Below are 20,920 nucleotides of genomic sequence, written 5' to 3'. Positions count from 1 at the left end.
GGGCAGAGTCAAAGTCATGCCCCTGAATTTCCTTGCAGCACAGGTACATAGTTTGAAGCATTTTCACACACAATGCAAACAGCTAGCCTGAAGCCCCCAGCTCCGGGGCAGGGGTGGGGTGGGGGTGCGGGTGGGCACCACACAAGGGAATGAAACTGCAAAGCCTCTACAACCACCTCAGCACAATGGAAACCAGGAGAAGAGAAAATCTCCCCTGTCAGTCTGCCTTCTTCCCTAAAACACGTCCCAGGGTTGGGCTCAAACTTCTGGGATGTTTTGAAAAGGAAATCACTGAACATTCCAAAGCATTAAACTGGTCCGAACGATCTGTAGGCCTCAGGTTTGAGAACTGGCTATGCAGTGATGTCCTTGTTCAGCTTAATCTCAGGCCTGAGTCCCCGTCAATCTCAGTGCTCTCCCAGAATGCAAAGCCAAGGATGGACCCAAAGCCAAAGATAGACCACTCAGTGTCAGCATTCCCAGAGCTAAGGCTGGACCATTCAACGCCGGCATCCCTGATGGCTGCTGCCATTGACCTGGCACAGATCAGGAATAATTGTGACGGATTTTTAAAATCTGCCTTTCCCTAAGCATGTTCTGTAGGAGGCTTGGTTCAGAGAATGACATTACAACAGCCAAATCAAAACCAGCACAGGTACTGAAGGCTTGAATAAAGGAGAGAGGCAAAAACCCAGGCAGCATGTCACGTCTGTCTCTCTAACCGCAGTGTTTCCCTGTTCCTGCTCACTGGCCCAGATTTCTTCCATGCTCGCGTCCCTAAAACCAGAACTGTGAGAACATCTGGACCCAATTTCTGCCTTTAACAAGCAGCAGAATAAATCAGCTGACACAACATCAAACCCATTAAGGGAAAAGACTTCGCCCTGAATGTGGTTTGGGTACGTGGGCGCCTGAAAACACGTTGAAAGGGCGTTTCAGCCTTTGGTTAGCTTTTTTTTTTTTACACAAAGGGTTAGCTGAAGAAAAGTAACTCTGCTCTCACAGCAAACTTGGGGCATGTAAGAACGTTTTCTCTTGACAGAGGATCTGTGCAGGGAGAGGGTTAGGGGGAATGGAGTTTGATTCTGGCTGGGAAGCCCGATTCTTCAGCTCTTTGGGGGGGGTCTCTGGCTGAGATTATCGCCCTCATTACTGCGTGCATTTCCCTCGGAGGAAGCACACTTAAGAATAAAACATGAGGGCTCAGCCGTCAGAGGCTAGGCTCACAACCAAAAATATAAGAATAAAACATGATATAAATCAGGATAGAATCACTTCAGGGAGCCACCGGGCCATTATTCGCCTTCCAAATGAAATCCTGTTCCTGTTTACCCAACCCGTCACTGAATGTAGTCATGACTCCCAGCCCGTCCTGCTTCAGACCTCCCTTCCAATGAGCACTTGATACGTTCATTGACAAGAGGTTCAGGTAGCTGACTCTCTCAACACCTGCTGCAGCCCGTTCTTTGAAGGGCACCTAGCCTGTGGCTGAGTGGGCAGCCTGTGGCTGAGCGGGCAAAGGGTCCGGACCTGTACCACAGCCCATGCCTTACTGGCTCTCTTCAATTGCCAGCCCATTCACTGCTGTGGAGGATCCAATAGACACAGCCTACTTGTTATCCCCCCATTCAGAAAATACCATCATATTCCTACATTCCTACCTTGACAATTCTCACAGGCCCAGAACCCAAGTGTGTACTTAAACGAATTAATGAAGGGATGCCTTGGCTTTCCATCTCTGGGCCTTTCCTTTCATGGGCCTATCACAATCAAATTCATTTTTCTTCACCACAACATGAATATTCCTTTCAGGGCCCATCACTGAACATCCACAGACCGGGATGACCAAAGGGTAGGCATGAACTCTTCATTGTCTGTGCCCATCAGGAAGCACAGGGGAGATATTTTACCAGAAATTTATCAGAAGAGGCCTTCCCTCCGAGGACCCTTCGCTGCTCTGTAGAGCGCGCCTGTCTGTGTGTGGGTATAAGAAGGCGAAACAAACAGATTCACATCTCTGTGTTGGCGTCCTATGTGGACACCGGCATTACCATAAATGGGATTGGGCTTCAGAACAGCTGAGTGAGTATTCCTGTGGTTAGGAGCATTTAATGCTACAAATTCTCAGACAAATTTCAGCCAAAAGGAGAGCCAAAGAACGCTTCTCAGCGTGGGACCAATTGGTAATGGAAGCCAACGGGCTCACTGACTTCAAAGGCCAAAAGAAAGACTCCGCCAACCGAAGTGGGTAATCCCTCAAACAGGGATGGGTGTTTCAAACTTCAAAATGAAGACACACAACGGTTCTGATGGTCAATCAATGTAATGCTTCCTTATGCTATGTTTACAAATCCCAGCATGGAAGAAACATATCATCAGAGGTTCTGAAGAGCATTACAGCAAGCCACATGATACTGTCAAAGCAAGAATCACGGCCACAAAGACGAGATCTCTGACACTCATCGGGACCAGGTTGTGGTGGTCTGAGTAGGAATGGCCCCATAGACTCATGTATTTGAATGGCACTGTTAGAGGAGGATTGGGAGGTGTGGCCTTACTGAAGTAGGTGTGGCCTTACTGAAGTTGGTGTGGCCTTGACGGACGGGTTTTGAGATTTCAAAAGCTCAAGCTAGGCCCAATTTTTCTCTCTTTCTCTACCTGTTGATAAAGATGTAGCTTCTAGCTACCACTCCAGCCGTAAGTGCCAATATGCCCTCAGCATGTCCCCACCATGCCCCTCCTATGACGACAATGGACGAAACCTCTGAAACCGCAAACAAGCCCCCAGATTGAATGCATTCTTTTGTAAGTGTCGCCTTGGTCATGGTGTCTCTTCAGAGCAATAGAACACTGGCTAGAAGCAGCTTACCCATTTGTCTAGGAAGGAAGAGAACATTGAGTACCTTGACTTTGGCTGTACATCCTGAAAGTCGAAAAATTCCTTCCGATTCCAGGCCTGATTCCTCGACTTTCTGAAAGAACTAGAGATCAACAATAAATTACAAAAGCTTGAACATCTCTGTATCATTGCAGATGTCCTAAACAATGAGGGACATGATCAACAGACTGATGAGTATGCATATAAACCTGATATATGAATTATTTCCAAAACGCCAATGACCACTCGACAATGTCAACATTCCTTCCAATTGGCCAATGACTGAGTTCTCCACTTAGACCTATGCCATCACTTCTCACATTACCTCCTAAGTAAAGCATTGACCCTACGGGGCATGTTCTCTTACTCATTAAGCTATCCTGCCAACTTGACTCTGTCTACTCTGATCATTGTTTCTCTTCTGCAGACCAATTAGTAGGAAAAAAACACTAAGTCAACTCTGTCTACAGCCACACTTCCCTGGCTGCCCTGGATCTCTTCCAAATCTACTCTCATTAATGGCAAAGATCCTGCCTAGGAAGCTAAAGAATTCTAGAAGACTAACCAAGAACTTGGAAATGTAGGCTAACTCGCAGATTCTCATGGTGGTGATGGTGGTTCATGATGGTGATGGTGGTGGTGGTGGTGGTGATGGTGATGGTGATGGTGGTCATGGTGGTGATGGTGATGGTGATGGTGGTGGTGGTGATGGTGATGGTGGTGGTGATGGTCATGGTGGTGGTGATGGTGATGGTGGTCATGGTGGTGATGGTGATGGTGGTGGTGGTGATGGTGGTGGTGGTGGTGGTGGTGGTGGTGGTGGTGGTGGTGGTGATGGTGGTGGTGATGGTAGTGGTGGTGGTGGTGGTGGTGATGGTGGTGGTCATGGTGGTCATGGTGGTGATGGTGATCATGGTGATGTTGGTGGTGGTGATGAGCTTTAACAATAAGTTTCCACGTCCTGTGCGTATGCACCCACCCTGACCTCTGGCGCTGTCACCACCCTGCTGAGGAGGCTGAGGCATGTGGAGGGCAGGCAACCTTTCTAAGATCAGAAGGGGAGAGGAAGCTGCCGTGTGTGGGCTGCCATATTCCTTCAGAGAGGGGAAAGGAGATGCGTGTGTCTGAGAAGCGCCTCTCACAGCGGCTGAGCGACAGACAGTTCCTCCTCCTCAGGCAGCCTTGGGTGAGGCACACAGCATCAACAGTCAGAATGGCTGCCACTCGCTGGGTTGGGAACGTGACCTAGATCTCCCGTTCACTTAGCATTTACTGAGCGCTTCATACCTGATGCCAGCTGCCAAGCTCTAGGCCGGGCCTTTGCACCTATGCCATATAAACCGGAGGCTGAATTCGTGCCATGGGTTTTCAAAGGCTGTTTCCTACAGAGCCCGTCTACACGTAGGAGAGAGCACAGCACTTGTGTGTGATTCCAGCGGAGGGGAACAGCACCACCAGCAGGACTGTGGGCTTGGCACATGCTGGGTTCCCATCCCCCTCTGCCTGTTATGTTGAGCTCCTATGCCCCAGTTGCCTTGTTAGTGAGGAGCAGATAAGATGGTCCCTTGGGCTGCCCCATGCTGACTCCATAGGATATGACATCATTGGTACAAACCTTCCCCTGGAGAGCCCCCCCCACAGATGGACCCTGTGCACAGAGATGACACAGACATCTCCTGGCAGCCACTGTCACCCTCCTGGCTCCATCACTGGCCAGTTAATCACCAGACTCTAGGAAGCAGCTCAGTATGAGGCACTGAGAGCCAAATGAGAGAAGGAAGAAGAGGGAGGATGGGGGGGGTGTCGTGAGCGTGAGTGACGCAACTGTGTCTCCTCTGCCAGGGTTTTCCTGTATCATTCACAAACAGTTCAAAAGTCAGCAAGGTCTGCGGGGAAGGCTGGCGTTTTAATTGCGCCACCGGAGGTCACTGTTGAGTGAGTGTCTACTTGAGTAGGCATGCTTTGGTTGCAGACTGTGGGGCTGGAGGGACAGATCATGGCTAGAAGCACACGCACACTACTCACGCAGAGGACCCGAGTTCAGTCCCCAGCATCCTCGCAGGGAGGACTCAGGTCCAGGGACTCTGATGCTATCTTCTTACCTCAGGCACTCGCGCACTCACACGTGTGTGTACCTACACACACAGCGACACAGACACATAATTAAAAATAAATGTAAGCCTCGTTTTAAATAAATCAAGCCAGCTATTTAGCAACAACTGGATACAGCAGTTGAGATATCATTAAAAAAAATCCTCTCACAAAATTTTCGTATCCTGACCATTTAGTGGGTATATTCACCTTTGAAATATGATTCGAGGAAAGCCAGGTTTTTTTACTTTATAAGTTGATTTTGAGTTCAAACTTTCATTAAATGATTGCAGGCATGTGTGCATGAACACACACACACACACACACACACACACACACCTGACCAATTTGGTTCATCTCAGAAAGCACTGACATGTTCATCATCAGACAGGCTGTTAATAATCATGTCTTTAAACAGAATAATCAAAAATACGTGTCAACAGCCGGGCATTGTGGTGCGCACCTTTAATCCCAGCACTCAGGGGGCAGAGGCAGGGGGATCCCTGTGAGTTCCAGGTCTACACAGTGAGTTCCAGCACAGCCAGGGTGACATAGTAAGACCCTGTGTTATGGCATGCGGCATGAGGGGGACCTTGGTGGACCCCAGGGCGGGTGAGAGACAAATTCACCAGGCAGGCAGAACGTAGGTGGTAAGTTTACTGGGGGAAGGGAAGTAGTAGGAGAAGGGGAGGGAGAGAGGGAGACAGAGACAGACAGACACAGACAGACAGGGACCTGCCTGCCTCGGCAGAGAAAGGGCAGAGAGAGAGGAAACAGGCGGAGCTCCTCTCTTAGAGGGACCTTTTGCTTACAGAGCCAGGGTACTGCTTGCCACGCCCAGAGGGGTGCTGTACTCTGCCAGGACCCCAAGGGGCAGGGCCAAGGTGTGGCTGCATGCTAACACCCTGCCTTGAGAGAGAGAAAAAAATACACAAAAACACAAGCCACATCGGAAGACAGCAGGAGGACAGAACACTCGTGTCTTCCCCGACATCCTATGTCAGAGCAATGCAAGGACTCCTGCAGCTTGCAGCCAACACCCCCGAGGTGGGAAGTGGCTGGTCCCTAAGGGTCATGTGTCTACAACGTGAACCTCTGTGACAGTGCGCACTTCAAGAGAGGGAGCCCACGGGGAGACCTTCTCCCGCAGTACCCTCCTCATTCGCTGACTTCCCATCTGACAGAGCCAAGTCTCCCTCTCACGCACGGCCCTGGCCCTGGGCTGACATCCATCTGCCACGAGGTGGTATGGCCAAGGTGGCTGTCACCGAGTGATGCTATACCATTTGGAATCTCAGTCTTCCTAATCCCGGTCTAAGTCACTCACTTTCTAGTGAGTGCCCAAGTCAGGCGGCTTAGTACGGTCATGAAAAAGTGGATTAATAAAAAAGACTAAACCCAAAGGGCCCTGCTCTTTAAGAGAAAAAAAAAAAAAAAAACACCCAATGAGCTCATTATCTCCCGATCCCTTTGCACGTTGACGACTCACTTTTTGTAACACAAGGGGGACTTTGACTTCAGGGTCCTTCTTCCGGTCATTGTCCAGGAGGACTGTAAGAGGCACTCCGAAGATCCCGCTGTCTGCAGCGAAAATAGGCAAGGGAGGAAGACAACGCGAGAGTCAGAACGCATCCCCGTGTCCCAGAGCCAGCGCCGAGGCCAGCAGCCTGGCTTACTAGTTACCTCGGCCTCTCCCTCTCTCTGTTTTGTTTCTTTTCAGTTGTATTCCGAAAGCATCAAAGAAGGCTGTCAGTTCGATCAGGGAGAGGTGGCGGATTTTCTTCATGTCTTCGGGAGACAGGTCTCCTGTTTCGGTCCACCCAAATCTAGTTTTCTGCACAATAAATTTCTGAAATACGCAAAGTGGAGGTATTTATTTATTATTATTATTTTTTAAAATCAAATGAAATCAGGACGTTCTAAGTTTACACAACAAAACCTCCTGGCGAAAGTTACTCCGAGGAGCCCCTTGGGCCACAGAAACAGCCATCATCGGATGTTAGAGAAATCAGGAAGGCCACCGCTAGGCTAATTAGAAGCCAGACCGCAGCCTGAAGGGCAGGCCAGCACGGCTATCAAGGCTGTGACGTTGCCAGCACTGCGGCAGCCATGGCCCCCTCCTCCTCCCCCTCTTCCTTGTCCGTCTTTCTGTGTTTGTGTGCACGGGCACATTTACGTGTGTAAGCGTGGGTGTGCGCGTCATAGCAGGCACGCGGTGGCCAGGAGACTCAGTGGTCAGTCCTTGCCTTTTCCCACCTTGCTTGAGACGGGGCGGGGTCTCTAACTGTTGGCTGCCTAGAATGCCACACTAGTTGGGCCTCTGCCCCTCATCTCACCTCAGGAGGCCTGAGATGACAGATGAGCTTCCCCTATGCCCACCTTCACATGGGGGAAATGCAGGCTCAGACTCAGCCACCACGCTTGCTTGGCAAGCGGCTCTAACCACTGAGCCATCCCACCCCCACCCCTACCCAGCCACTGTACATACCATTGTCCTGAAAATCTGGGCTACACGGGGTACCTTACACACAAAGCAACGTGTCTAAGCCTATCCCAGGGGGACACGGAGAGCTGGTGCCTGGCATCCCCAGCTCCGTTACGCGTATACAGAGATGAAAAGCCGCCTTCTTAGTGACAGAGGACGCCGTCTCAGGAAGTTATTAGACTGATCGGGGAAGGGCTTACTTACGGTTAAGGCAGAGTCTTCTTTCTTAATGTCTGGCTTCTTCCACTTATGCCTGTGTGGGGCCTCTGTCACCATCTCTGAGTAAGACACCTCGAAAGACAGCTCTTCAGCCTCTGGCGGGATGTTCTTTTCTAAATAGTCATCATCTAAAAAGGGAGACAAAGACAAGAGTCAAGGAAGGTAATACAGGATCAAACCAGCCAAGGCTACCGGCTGCAAAATAAATTACCAGTGCCTACAAGGGACCCCTCCCACCCCGCCAGGCATGCTGGAGTATGGAAATCTGAGAAACATAGCCTGGCTCCCAGAGGAAGAGTTCACTAAGGCAGTGACATGTGACACTGACCTTCTCACGGACACATTTCTACCAGCACTCAAAACAGCGGTCCGATCTAATTTTCAGTGCTTTAAAATTTTAGGTGTTGTGAAAGTTCGTAAGAATTAGAGGCAAGGCCCTCGATGCATTCCTCTGTAGTCTTCTGATATTAAAAATTCCATCTAGATCCGGCACTGCCTCCTGGGGGCCCAGGAGCTTAAAGAGCGGGAAAGGAAGGGATCTCCCTAAAACTCCCCTGTACTTTCACAAGCACCAAGTTTCCCCTTTTGAGATGATCCAGTGTGGATCCCACTGCTGGGCGTGCAGGGGTCATGCTGGCATTCTTAATTCCACGCTGGTTTAGCCTCGAATGATGCCCATAAGAAGCACCTGACTGGGTGACAGAGACAGGAATGTCCCACACAGGCTGCAAATTAAGGCACAGGATTCCTTGGTTCAGACCATTTGTCCAACTCTGACTTCTGAGTAAGATTTTGACATAACACCTTGTTTCTCTGCCTGACGAACATTTTTATGTGCACAGTAAGCAATGATTTGATTACAAACAGGACACTTTTTCTTTGCTTTCCTCTTAGGACCCTGACTAAAGGTCAAGGAGATCAAAATGACAAAAGGCAGAATTAATCAGTAAGATTAATAAGAGGCCTGCTTGTTTTATTTTATTTTATTTTATTTGGTTTTGCATTAGAAGCGGATGGAGCGCTTACAAATTAACCGACTGCAAGTCTGGGTGTGAACACTAGCTGAAGCAGAGCTAAGGGCTGCAGATTGGAGTGAGGAGATGCTGGAGGGAGGGGAGTGGTGGATTCTCACTTATGCAGAGGCAGGCTCGCACTCAGCACAGAGGAAAGGGATTGAACAGTGCTCCTACTTCCTGCACATCTAGGACAGGGTCTCCGGAAAACAGTAACCAGGCAGGCAGATTCTCCAAGCCACTGGGCCACTGCATGAGGGCATCTGTCTCTGATGTCATGATTATAACTAGATCACAGACGGTAAACAGGCCGATGGGAAAGCATTCCTGGCAAGTCTCCTCTTGGTTATTTTCAGTCTCGACATTGTTGAAAAACAATTTGCATATCAGGCAATTTGCCATTTGATGTATGAAGTCAATGGATTTTGATGTCACAGCTGGGCAGCTATCATTTTGGTCAGTTCTAGAACACGTTCATCACCTCCGCTTTGTTTCTGGATGGGAATGGTCCAGAGTATAGGCTGTGTTTCTCTAAGAAGAGAGTGCGTATCTCTCAAAAGACAGGAATTACAAAGGCAGGGCCTTGGGGGGCCAGCCTTGGAGCAGGAGCATCCCATCCCTGAGTGTCTCAAATGGTGAGAGTCAGCCCTAATAAGCTTGTGTGAGAGAAGCAGCTGGGGGTGAATTGCACGGTTCATCAGTCACCAGGAAGCTTGGATGAGGATGCTTCTTAGCGTCCTTGTAACATCGGGCTACATCGTGGCACTTATGGGGAGGCCTAACTCAAGGCCACTGCAGGAGTCAAGAGACTCCTACCTCACATGTTGGAAGCGAAGGAAAACTTCGCCCTGTTGGGTTAACATTGTCCGTTATGACAAAATGGGTTGCTTGGGAGGTAAGGGATGGAGTGCTGGGAAGCAACAGGATCATAATATACACCCTGCTGGGTAGAGGCAAGGGCGGGAGAGACTTATCCATGAGCACCAGGGCACGGGGAGGCAAGACTAAAAAGTTCCCAGGTGCTAGAGCCCAGCATGGTGACTGTGTTGTAACTTAAAAAGCAGCCCGAGAGAAAAAGATGCCCTGTGGCAGACAGCGCTCACATGGTTTTTTGTTTGTTTGTTTTGGTTTGCTTTTTAATTAGGGGGTAGGGAATGGGAAAAGCAGGGAGGAGGGGAGTGAGGAGACCAGCCTCTGGGAACAGGAAAAGTAGAAGAGAGAAAAAGAAGTGGGAGGCAGGGGGATAGACAGACAGGCAGCAGAGAGAGAGAGAGAGAAAGGAACAGACAGACAAAGAGAGAGAAAAATGGGAGGTGGGCAGGGCCCTTTTAAAAGGGAACACAGTGAATGTGCACAGGTGGTGCTCTTAGTGGCTGCAGCTGAGGGCGCATCCTGTCAGAACCCCAAGGGCAGGCCAGTACAGACGCCTGAATGCTAACAGAAGAGAGATAACAATAATGTGCTACACGTCTCAAAAACCTGCAGGAAAGGAACTTGGAAGCTTTTAAAACAAAGAACCGACATGTGTTTAAGAGTTAGCTAAGTTCACCCTGAGGCAGACATTAGACAATGCATGTGTGCATCAAACCTCACCACAGGTACCCCACCAAAAAGTCCTTTGTATACATCTGTGGTGTTGACACAGTCAATGTTAAGAGTCGATGCATTAGGTAACAATAAAAAAGAAAGAAAGAAACTCACTGCTACCCTGCACTGAGTGCCAGACCCCAAAGGAGAAGGCACAGCATAGGTTCACCAGGGGACGAGCCACTCACCACTCAAGGCACTTGGAACTGATGGTTCAGCTTCCGCAGACCCATTGGTATGAACAGGAAGATGTGGCATAGCCTCAAGTATTGACTGCCAAGCAAGCAAAGAGAGACAAAAGCGCTTAGCACAAATACAGTGACTCTTCTCGTACACTCTCGGTTACAAGCCTAGCTTTTAACAGCAGAGCCATCTCTCCAGCCTGACCCTGCATCTCAACTGGGTGTGTGTCCTGCAATAGATGAATATTTTTCACAAATATACTTCTTGGTATCACAAGTGGCTTGCAGTGACCACAGTTGTTTCTACAGTTAGTTCAGATGCATGGGGCTTACCCAAGTTTCTCAGAGAACTATGCTGAAGCACTCATAACTAACTCTGCCTTCTTAGCTCATATATCCAGATGCTTCTGCTAAGGTGTAAAAATTAGAATGTTTGATGATATACATTTGATAACTGCCACCTGCTCATCTGGATACATTCTGTCTTAGTTACATCAGTTATGTTGCTAATATTAGCGTATCAGCTCTTATATTGTGAAATATGGGGTAATAACAACTAACAACAAAGTTAACCATCTTTCCAGATGTGGTGACTACCTGACTGCAATCCCAGCACTCAGGAGACAAGGCAGTAGGTGAAGTTACAGGCCAGCCTGGTCTACACAGAGGGTTCTAGGCCAGCCTGATTAACACAGAGGGTTCTAGACCAGCCTGGTCTACACAGAGAGTTCTATGCTAGCATGGTCTACATAAAGGGTTCTAGGCCAATCTGGTCTACACAGAGGGTTCTAGGCCAGCCTGATCAACACAGTGGGTTCTAGGCCAGCATGGTCTACACAGAGAGTTCTATGGTAGCCTGGTCTACATAAAGGGTTCTAGGCCAGCATGGTCTACACAGAGGGTTCTATGCTAGCCTGGTCTATGTAGTGAATTCCAGACTAACCTGGTTTATACAGGAAGACCCTGTTGCAAAACAAACAAACAAACAACAATAAGACTCTAAAATAATAATTTTTCTTTTATAACCCAACTTCCTTTCTAATTTGGCTCCTTCCTCACGAGGAAATCCTGCCAGAGCTCTGTTGTGCCCCATTTGTACCATCGGAAGCTGAGTATGCCTCCTTACAGAGTTCTGCAAAGTGAGTTTCTGCTCATGTCTGGAAGGGTATCAGCTAAAAAAAAAAAACAAAAACAAAAACAAAAAAACATAGAAACTCTACCAAAAAACTTACACGCAAACTGTATATCCTATATAAATTCTAATGTGAGAGTATTATCTGTGAACACGTGTGACTTCAAGAAACTGCCATTCTACCAAGAAACTTTTATATGCTATGCACACATAAAAATCTGTCCTTTTCCCCAAAGACAGCGACGCTGGGTCTTTTTATTCTCATATTTATGCAGCAATCATTGAACACCTGCTTCGTGAAAGATCCATTATCCTGTGCTGAAGATTGCACGGGGGGGTGGGGGGAAGGTCTCAAATTCTCAGCCTCCTGCTGTCTTCCGGTGCCTGTTTTTATTTCAGGCGGGATTTTTAAACCTCCTAATTGTATAAATCACGTGCAAACAGGCGGCCAGCTGTTGAGATGCAGGTGCCGTACACTGCAGTGTCTAGGTGAAAGGACAGAGTGGAGGGCTAGGAAAAGCTAACGCCACAGCATATACACCCACGGCTCCCACTTTGATGTGACCCGCCTTGCAAATCCCCGTGTCTGATCTCCCACGCAGCGCTGCTGGCACTTTCACAGGTGGAGTCTTTGGGGGGGGGGTGTTTTAGCTCACTGGGGGACTTACACTCAAAGGAGACTGTAGGACGGGACGGAACAAAGGGACAGCCTCCTGCTACAGCACTGGGATCAGAGTGAGACTACCATGACTCTACCAAGCCCACCAGTGATCCTCAGGCAAGGAGTGGCTCCTGGGACTCCTGCAGACGTCAAAAGTAGTCAGATGGTCCTCACAGAGCAGGACAGCATCTGGCCTACGCACAACCTCCTCAAGACTTTAGGCCACCCTCCGCCATGCACAGCGCCTCACGGTGTCAGCTCTACATGGATAGCCGTCACACGGTGCTGCTGAGCAAGGCATGGCAAGAGGAAACATCTGCGCGTGCTCACTTTACAGACACAACTGAAATATCTTCCATCTGCAGTTGGCGAGTCTGCGGTCGGGGACCTTCATTTCAATAAACACTGGGTGACCCATTCTGATGCAATTCAACTCACAGCCCACCATAATGCAATTACGAGGCTTGGAAATCCAGAACGAACATTCTGCGTAATCACGAAACGTTAGAGGAAAAGTCCCGGTGAGCTTTTCAAGAGGAAGGTGTAACCTTTCTTTGCGTTCATATGACGGCGTGGAGCCATGAGACTCTGACAAAAGCACAATCGTGTATGTAAGTGGAGCCCCCTTTAAACTCAGATACTTTGCTATCGTTTTTTGTGATGCTGGGGTTTGAATCTAGTATCTTGTGGATACCAGGCAAGCGTCTTACCTCTGAGATACATTCTAACCTTTTTCACTACTTAATATTTCACTATTGTTTTGTGTGTGTGTGTCTGTGTATGTGTGTGCACGCGCGCGAGGAGGGCACGCGTGTTTGCTCATGCATAAACACGAGGCCAGCCTTGGCTGGCTGCTCTTCAGGAGCCATGCACCTTGTGCTTTGAGACCCGGACTCTCACTGGGACCGGGCAGGGGCTCACAGATTAGGCTAAACTGGAGGCCAGTGAGAGCCAGACACCTGCCTGTCTGTGACTCCTGGGTGCTGGGATGACCAGCGGGAGCCACCACATCTGGGTTGTTATGTGGGCACTGCAAACGCTTCCTGCATCTCCTCAGCCCCCGTTTTCAAAATTTTTGGCACTAAGTCGTTCAGGCTAGTCTCGGATTTGTTGGCTCCTCTGCCTTAGCCTCTCAGGTAGCTGAGAGCATAAGCCTGTCCCATCAGGCTTGGAGAACGGAAAGGCGCATTCATTCCTTAGTTTGAAGGATCCGTCCCAGTTGTTAGGAGGCTGGTGGATCAGTTTGTTTGGAAGACTCCTTCAAGTTTTCCTAATTTTTCTTGAAAAAAAAATATCGTTCTCCTTACCTTCCAACAATATGGTTGTCTAAACATGCCATTGTGCTTGAACCAAAACTCACCATGGAGCCACTCTGGAGGTCCACAAAACTACTCTCTTCATCCTGGACACCATTGGATAGGGTGGTGCTGCTGATGGAGGTGTCGTCTGGCTACATGGAGACAGAAGGGAACCGTCCTTACTCCAGAATTACTTTCCAGTGCGTTTGTGCACTCCACAAGGAGATGCGTGTGACCAACAGGAGGTCAGGAAAGTCTGCGTATGGACACCTACATTAGCGCTCACCACTGCGAGAGCCTGAATGCCAAGCCCTCTGCTTATACCTGGCTTCTGCAACAGACCCGGCTACTACCTGCCACATACTCTGGTTGCCTTAATGCTACCTTGATTTATTTCTAGGGAGCTTAAAAAAAGCCATCATTCTGGGCTCATGTGTCACTAAGAGGGATCCATGTGGCAAATGTTGGCAACAAGGTGTAAGTGTGAACTTACCCAAAGAGTTTCTGGGGGAGACTAAGGCTTTCCTGATCAATAGGAATAGGATTGGGCGTGGTGGTGCAAGGTTATCATCATCCCAGCACTCGGGAGACTGAGACAGGACGATGGGGAACTGGATAACAGCCTGGGCTGCAAAGGAAGACCTAACACACACACACACACACACACACACACACACACACACACACACACACACACGAATGAACAAGAGGTGGGTGGGTGTGGCAGGGCAGTCCTGCTATCCCAGCACCTAGCACTGGATAGGTGGAGGCAGAAAGATGAAGAGTTCAAGCTCACCCTCAGCTACATAGAGAGTTTGAAGCTAGCCTGGGCTACATGAGACCCTGTTGCTCATAAATAATAAATAAATAAATAAGTAAACAAACCAGATGGCTGGTGGATGGATGGAAGATAGACATACAGATAGACGGATATGCTAGAAAGATGGGTGGATAGACAGATGGCATCTATCTATGTATCTACGTCTACCTATATCTCCATACATGGTTAATCCCTTTCCTCTGTGCTGAGTGCGAGCCTGCCTCTGCATAAGTGAGAATCCACGACTCCCCTCCCTCCGGCATCTCCTCACTCTGCTCCGCAGCCCTTCCCTGTGCTTCAGTTAGAGTTCACACCCAGACTTGCAGTCGGTTCATGTGTAAGCACTCCACCTGCTTTCAATGTAAAAGCAAGCAGGCCTCTTAATAATCTTACTGATTAATTCTGCCTTTTGTCATTTTGATCTCCTTGACCTTTAGTCAGGGTCCTAAAAGGAAAGCAAAGAAAAAGTGTCCTGTTTGTAATCAAATAATTGCCTACTGTGCACGTAAAAACGTTCTCCAGGCAGAGAAACAAGGTGTTATGTCAAAATCTTACTCAGAAGTCAGAGTTTAGTGTTGGACAAATGGTCTGAACCAAGGAATCTTTTGCCTTAATTTGCAGCCTAGCTTGAGAAAAGCATCAGTGTGGAGAGACACAGAGAGAGCAGAATGTTTTAAAGGAACAAACGGAACTCAAGAACTGGCGGGAGAGTTAATCAAGGAGGCCAACTAACATCCATCCACCTCTCCCCCCACCCAAATCATTACACACGGCAGATTTTACAGGGAACCCATTCCCACAGCCCTGGGATGCAGCAAAGAATTCCACAGTAGAACCACTGACAGCAATTCCTAGATGAAAAGCAAACAGCAAGAGAAATAACTCCTCTTAAAGTGTCAAAAGAAGGATGGAAAGATAGATTCGTCATTAAGAACACTGACTGCTCACCCAGAGGACCTGGGTTCAATTCCCAATGCCCACAAGGTGGCTCTTAACAATGCGTAACTCCAGTCCTGAGGAACCTGATGCCCTCTTCCGGACTCCCAGGCCACCAGTAGCATGAAGTGCACAAACATACATTGTTGGCAAACACCCACACGCACAAAATAAAATTAAAATAAAGTTAAGTAGCATAAAGGAGAATTCCTAGGAAAACAGTTTAGAAAAAAAACACGCTAATAATAAAGAATGAGCAAAGCAGGGACAGATGCAGGCAAATAATTAAAAATGGTCGCAAACACAGACGCTAGGCTGACTTCTCCCTTAAACGTGGACAGTTGTTAAATATAACCCTAGGGAAACAGACAGCATATTGTCCAAATAAAATAGACTAAGTACCTTGGGGGTGAGTTGGCTGCTCGCGCAAGAGAGAAGGTGTCACAGGGGAGAGGCTTGAGAGAGAAAACCAGTGACCTAGCTTCACAGGGAGTAAGACAGCATCGATTGTCCTCTCTCTGATTTTTGCACTTGGGGAGGGCGGGGCGTCTGCTCCATCCCCCATCTCTACATAACCTTAAAGCTAAGTGCCACGAACGTTCTGCCTCTGGGGAAGCTACATCTACAGAGGAACCATAAACAATTTCCTCCTACATGAATCAATCGAGAAAAATCAATAAGTCCAGTTGCACCAAAAGCCTTGTGGGAGCAGTAGGTTCACCGCTCCCTCCGGGGATACGCGTGTGGCAGTTTCCCTTTGCCTAGGAGAGGCCTTTGGTTCGCAGTGCTGAGGAGAGTGGGCAGCGGTGAGGTCTGGGAAGCAGACTGAAAGCCACCTAGGACCTGAGACTGGACCAGAGGCACCCCAACCACTGGAAGCTCAGCCCCAGGACTCTAGCTGCCGCCCAGCAGGAGTGCTCTGGTCCTCTCACCAGAGGGTGCTCGCGCAGGGGTAAATCCCTCTCCGTCTGCGTCACTGAGGATGCTACTTTTACCGAAGTTAATATGTTCCTCTCATAAAATATTTACCTTTGGGAAGTTTGGGTGAAACACTAAATATTTATATCTTAGTAGACACTGAAGATACTGAAAAAAACTATTTACACGTTAGCTATTTATTTTCTCCTGTGAGCTCACCCACAAACACCAAGAGCTAGCTGTCAGCGTATGCATTAAGCGCTTGTTCTGGCTGTTATTTCTGACTGTAGCGTTTTCGAAGATAGAATGTCACTCTCTTGGACTGACCTATGAAATTCTTCCTGGCTGAGAGCAGTGGTGCGTGCTGATGCTGGGTATGGTTTAGTGCTTGGCAGCGACCTGAAGTGAGTGGGCTCTTTGCTCAAGAGAAATGCGAGCGCACACCCTTTAGCTGCAAGGGTGCTTGTGGCCGTACTGCTCACGGTAGCCCAAAACTTTTACGGGATCCAAACAGCCATCACTGGGTGAAGAGAAGACGCGGCCACGGGAGACACAGTTATGAAATGGAAGTAGAACCCGCTAGAAGGCTGTAAGTACAGATTTATAGGTCTTAAGACTATGGTCGCCGGGCGTTGGTGGTGCACGCCTTTAATCCCAGCACTCGGGAGGCAGAGGCAGGCGGATCTCTGTGAGTTCGAGGCCGGGCTGGACCGACAGCCTCCAAAACAATACAGAGAAACCCTGTCTCGTAAAAACAAAAACAAACAAACAAAAAAGACTATGGTCATGAGTCAAAGAAAGCAGTCACGTGTTTAGAATCTTAGGTATACAGAGGTGAAAGCCAGCAAAGGTGACAGCATTCACGATGCGGGCCCCCCGCTGAAGTGAGGAAGGGCTGCCCGCTGACAAGGACAGGGGCAGCGTTCTGTGGCAACGGCCATCCATCTTCTTCTGCGCTTTCCATCAAGACTGTGATCGTCTGGGGAACACGTGTGTTAAACACCCAGTTGAATGACACGCCTAAGGTGTGGCGCGTTTATTTGTAAATTGTGCCCCAGTTTCACCGGGTGGTGGTGGCGCACGCCTTTAATCCCAGGCAGAGGCAGGCGGATCTCTGTGAGTTCGAGGCCGGGCTGGACCGACAGCCTCCAAAACAATACAGAGAAACCCTGTCTCGTAAAGCCCCCCCCCAAAAAATTTGTGCCCCAGTTTCAAAAAGGTGTAAAAATAACTCGTATTCTCAAAGTTTTAGGCGGCAAACTTTGGCCCAGAACATATATATGGCTGTAACGATGGGCATATGAACTCGAAAAGAAGTTTTTCTTAGGTAATAAGAATATGTTTTTCTGAAGCACACACAGAGTTGGGAAGCTAAATAACCACGCAATTATAGCCAAGAAAAAAAATGTAATAATTTGAAACACAATGTTGGAAAAGTTCAGAATACATGGCAAAGAGACTAACGTAAAATTTAGCAAACAGTGAAAAATGATTCAAGCAAAGCGACCATCATACAATTTCTGTTCTAGAGAGATGGGCCACAGGGATTAAGGAGAAAGGTTAAGATCCAATGGAAGAAAATCTTCAGAAACTGAAGAGAGACGGGAAAGACTCCCTGAAGGTCGATCAGAATAAATGAAATAAAACCAAGATCGTCAAAGTTCAGAATCCAGAATAAATTTAAGATTCATAGTACTCAAGAAATAAAACAAAAAGTTTATATAAGAAACCAAGATCACTTATTTTAAGGGACTAAGGTCTAAGCAACAAAGGGTGAAAAAAAATCCATACAACCTAGTAAGGGTGTTATAGGCTGACTGTGGAAAACAAGAGAAACTCCACCATGCAGATTTTCCAGGAACACTGAGGATTGATGCTAAAGACAGTTTCCTAACCATAGGGTTGGGGCTGGGGCATCCTGAAGAGGAAGTCATTCCCATGCTAAAGTCACCACTGTACAACTGTACCGGCTTTGATTTTTGTTTTTCATCATCAGTCTCTTATTCTGTGATTAAAACAAACTCCTACTTGTTTAAATCAAGGTTCCTCAGATTTCCTTTCACAGGAAACACACACAGATGCAACTGATGACTCTCAACAGATGGCATGATTGTATTTTGCGGTGAGTTATAAATCAATGGCAAGTGTTGAATTTGATTTTTCACTTAAAACATTGGCAGTAAACTAGATTGACTACTTTGCCTTTTCAACAGACTAACATCTCCAGTGAATATTTCATCTGTGTTGACTGAACACAAGAAAAATGCCTTCATTTATTTCTATGAGAAGTGATTTGTAGACTAGGATTTTCATGATAGCAGTTGGATTGTAAATCTTTGTAAGTACCAAACTTAGTGCCATTTGTCACTCAGAGTCAAAGACCAACCATGAGCAATATATGAACAGCCATTCATGCACGTACTGTAAGCAATGTACTGCAAAGTATCTGTGTTATTACTGAAATTGCAAGCCTTACTATGAACTTGATTTTAGCCAGTTGGTTGAGATGCAGCAGATTCATAATTACCTGCATAATTAAACTCAAAAACAGAATATGTATTAAGCATATAACTTTGATGAAAGTAATAAATTTTGCTCAAAACTTAGATCTTATGGAATTAGCCATGACTACAGTCAAGATGACTGTCACCAGCATCCCAAACTATGCTCATGTCCTTTGGGGGAAATCTATGACCTTTGGGGAAATCTATCGTTCCCTCTTTCTTTGTCTTCATTCCCCGGGAAGTCACCGATGGTCTCTCCCTCACTGTGGGTTAGCTCACACTTCTTGTGCTTTTACATAAATTGAGTGTTTCTCCTGGCGTCTTTCAGACGGTACGAGTTTGGGACCCATCCATGCTGTGGGCGTGCTGCACATGGAAACAGGTGTGAGAGAAATCCCCAGAAAGTCACGGGTGGAGCCACAGCCCTCTGCTCTCCAGTAATGGGGACCTGGCTCTTGCCCTACTCATTTGGACTCTTCCCCCTTGGGTGCGAGTGACTGCAGAAGATGATGGGGAACGGGGACTGGAGAAGTTGAATGAGGAAACAGAAAGGAAATCCAATCACAGGGTTACCGGGTTATGTGTCTGCGTTTATAAGACATGTAGTCAATCATGGGTTTGCCTATTAACCTTGGCTCATTAGCTGCTGGGTATTTTTCTTAGCAGTGGATGAAAAGTCATCAGGTAGGCTAATGGACGTGGCTGCCCTCACTCACACTGTGCTGTCTTAAAGTCTCACTTGACTGTCTTAAAGAAGTGGCTTCCCACCTTACCCCCATACATTATTCCATAACTTACCAGAGGGCCACTGGGTTTGGTAACTCCTGGGAGCTCTTTTTCTTCCTTGGTGTCATCCAACTGAGTAGCATGGCCACAGGAATCACTAGGCTAAGGAAGACAAACAGAAGTCATTTTTCTCCAGCTCATCCCTGCAAACCTGCTACATATTCCATTATGCATTACAGCAGAGCTCATATGCATACACGTGATTTATAAAATCACACAAAGACACGCAGAGTTCGTTGATGCTTGTGGGTTGATACAGTATTTTCCAGGTCACCCACAATCATTCCAAACACTGTAATAGAATTCGTCCAAGACTCGACCAGCTGCCTGCCTATATCTACCCCCTCTTCTGCCTTGAGTGTTGGATACCATGATTTCACTCCACAACACTACACATCCAACTAAAGACTCGGTGTTACCTGCGGTGATTACACACAGCAGGACGGACACTTTGGGGACATGGATGTGTTTCCTGGGGTGCCCCACATCCTGTGAATACTATGCTGAGGAGGGCAGAATGGAAGGAGGAAAGTTGCGGACTCATGCCTGGCTGCCATGTCAGCATTGGCCTTTCAGTCTCTGAAGCCAAGGGTTAGCCTTTCCCCTTCAAGGGCACAGCTGGCTGATGAAAACATGCTGCTTTAAAACTGGGCTCTCAGAAAACATGTCATATTTGTCTTTCTGAGTCTGGACTAGTTCACATAACAGCACAATCTTCATCTTCCATCTGTTTCCTGTAAAGGACACAATTTTATGTCTTTATGGCAGGAATAAAACCTCAATGTATCTAGTAATAAACAAATAAATAACTGCACTTGTGTCTTCATTCCACAATGGTTTGTTTATATGTCCATGTCAAGGAGGTGAGTCTTTTTTTTTCTTTAATTAAGAATTAGACTGAGGATTTCATAAACTCAAAGTACTGAACCAAACATTTCACCCCCACCCACTGGGAACTGGGAACTCTCTGGTTTTCATGATGTGGGAAGTGTGCTGGGAGCCAAGGGCTCTGTTTGGGGGTGGACAAAGTCATAGCCCTCACATGGAAGCTGTGAGACTTAGCAGCATTTCTCATTAAGGCGCCGCATCAGTAAGGTTCTATGGTTGGATCAACTTCCTGAAACATTAAGGGGACTAGACATCACAGAAACCTTAAGCTGTCCTGTCAGATGTTAGGAAGCGCCATTTTCAGGCCTCCTCTCCAAGGCACACAAAGTAGGTGAATAAGAAAAGCAGCAGTTTGTGCTCTGGCAGCACATGCACTAAAATTGGAACGTTACAGAGAAGAAAAGCAGCAGTTTGTAAGTGGAAACTCTGCTGAAGAGGAAGCACAGGGAGCTCTGGTCAGAATGAAGAGTGAGCACAGACACACACCCACACCCTTACAGGCCCACACACACACATGCACAC

General features: G+C 47.6%; 1 protein-coding gene across 3 annotated transcripts in view; it reads right to left on the bottom strand.

The window, feature by feature from the left end:
• Arhgap28 (Rho GTPase activating protein 28) overlaps positions 1–20,920 on the bottom strand; it is a 153,426-nt gene that overhangs the window by 25,679 nt on the left and 106,827 nt on the right. For all 3 annotated transcript variants that reach the window (XM_040752888.1, XM_040752890.1, XM_040752889.1), the window contains exons 4-10: positions 19,523–19,612; positions 13,609–13,698; positions 10,462–10,546; positions 7,659–7,801; positions 6,653–6,818; positions 6,459–6,550; positions 2,904–2,981 (exon numbers count right to left, since the gene is read on the bottom strand). In XM_040752888.1, coding sequence (XP_040608822.1) covers positions 2,904–2,981; positions 6,459–6,550; positions 6,653–6,818; positions 7,659–7,801; positions 10,462–10,546; positions 13,609–13,698; positions 19,523–19,612 — 744 coding nt within the window. The remainder of the gene's footprint in view (positions 1–2,903; positions 2,982–6,458; positions 6,551–6,652; positions 6,819–7,658; positions 7,802–10,461; positions 10,547–13,608; positions 13,699–19,522; positions 19,613–20,920) is intronic.

Source organism: Mesocricetus auratus, unplaced genomic scaffold (assembly GCF_017639785.1).
Source record: "Mesocricetus auratus isolate SY011 unplaced genomic scaffold, BCM_Maur_2.0 Super-Scaffold_100010, whole genome shotgun sequence".
Classification (NCBI taxonomy): domain Eukaryota; kingdom Metazoa; phylum Chordata; class Mammalia; order Rodentia; family Cricetidae; genus Mesocricetus; species Mesocricetus auratus.
This window is presented reverse-complemented; position numbering and strand designations above follow the sequence as displayed.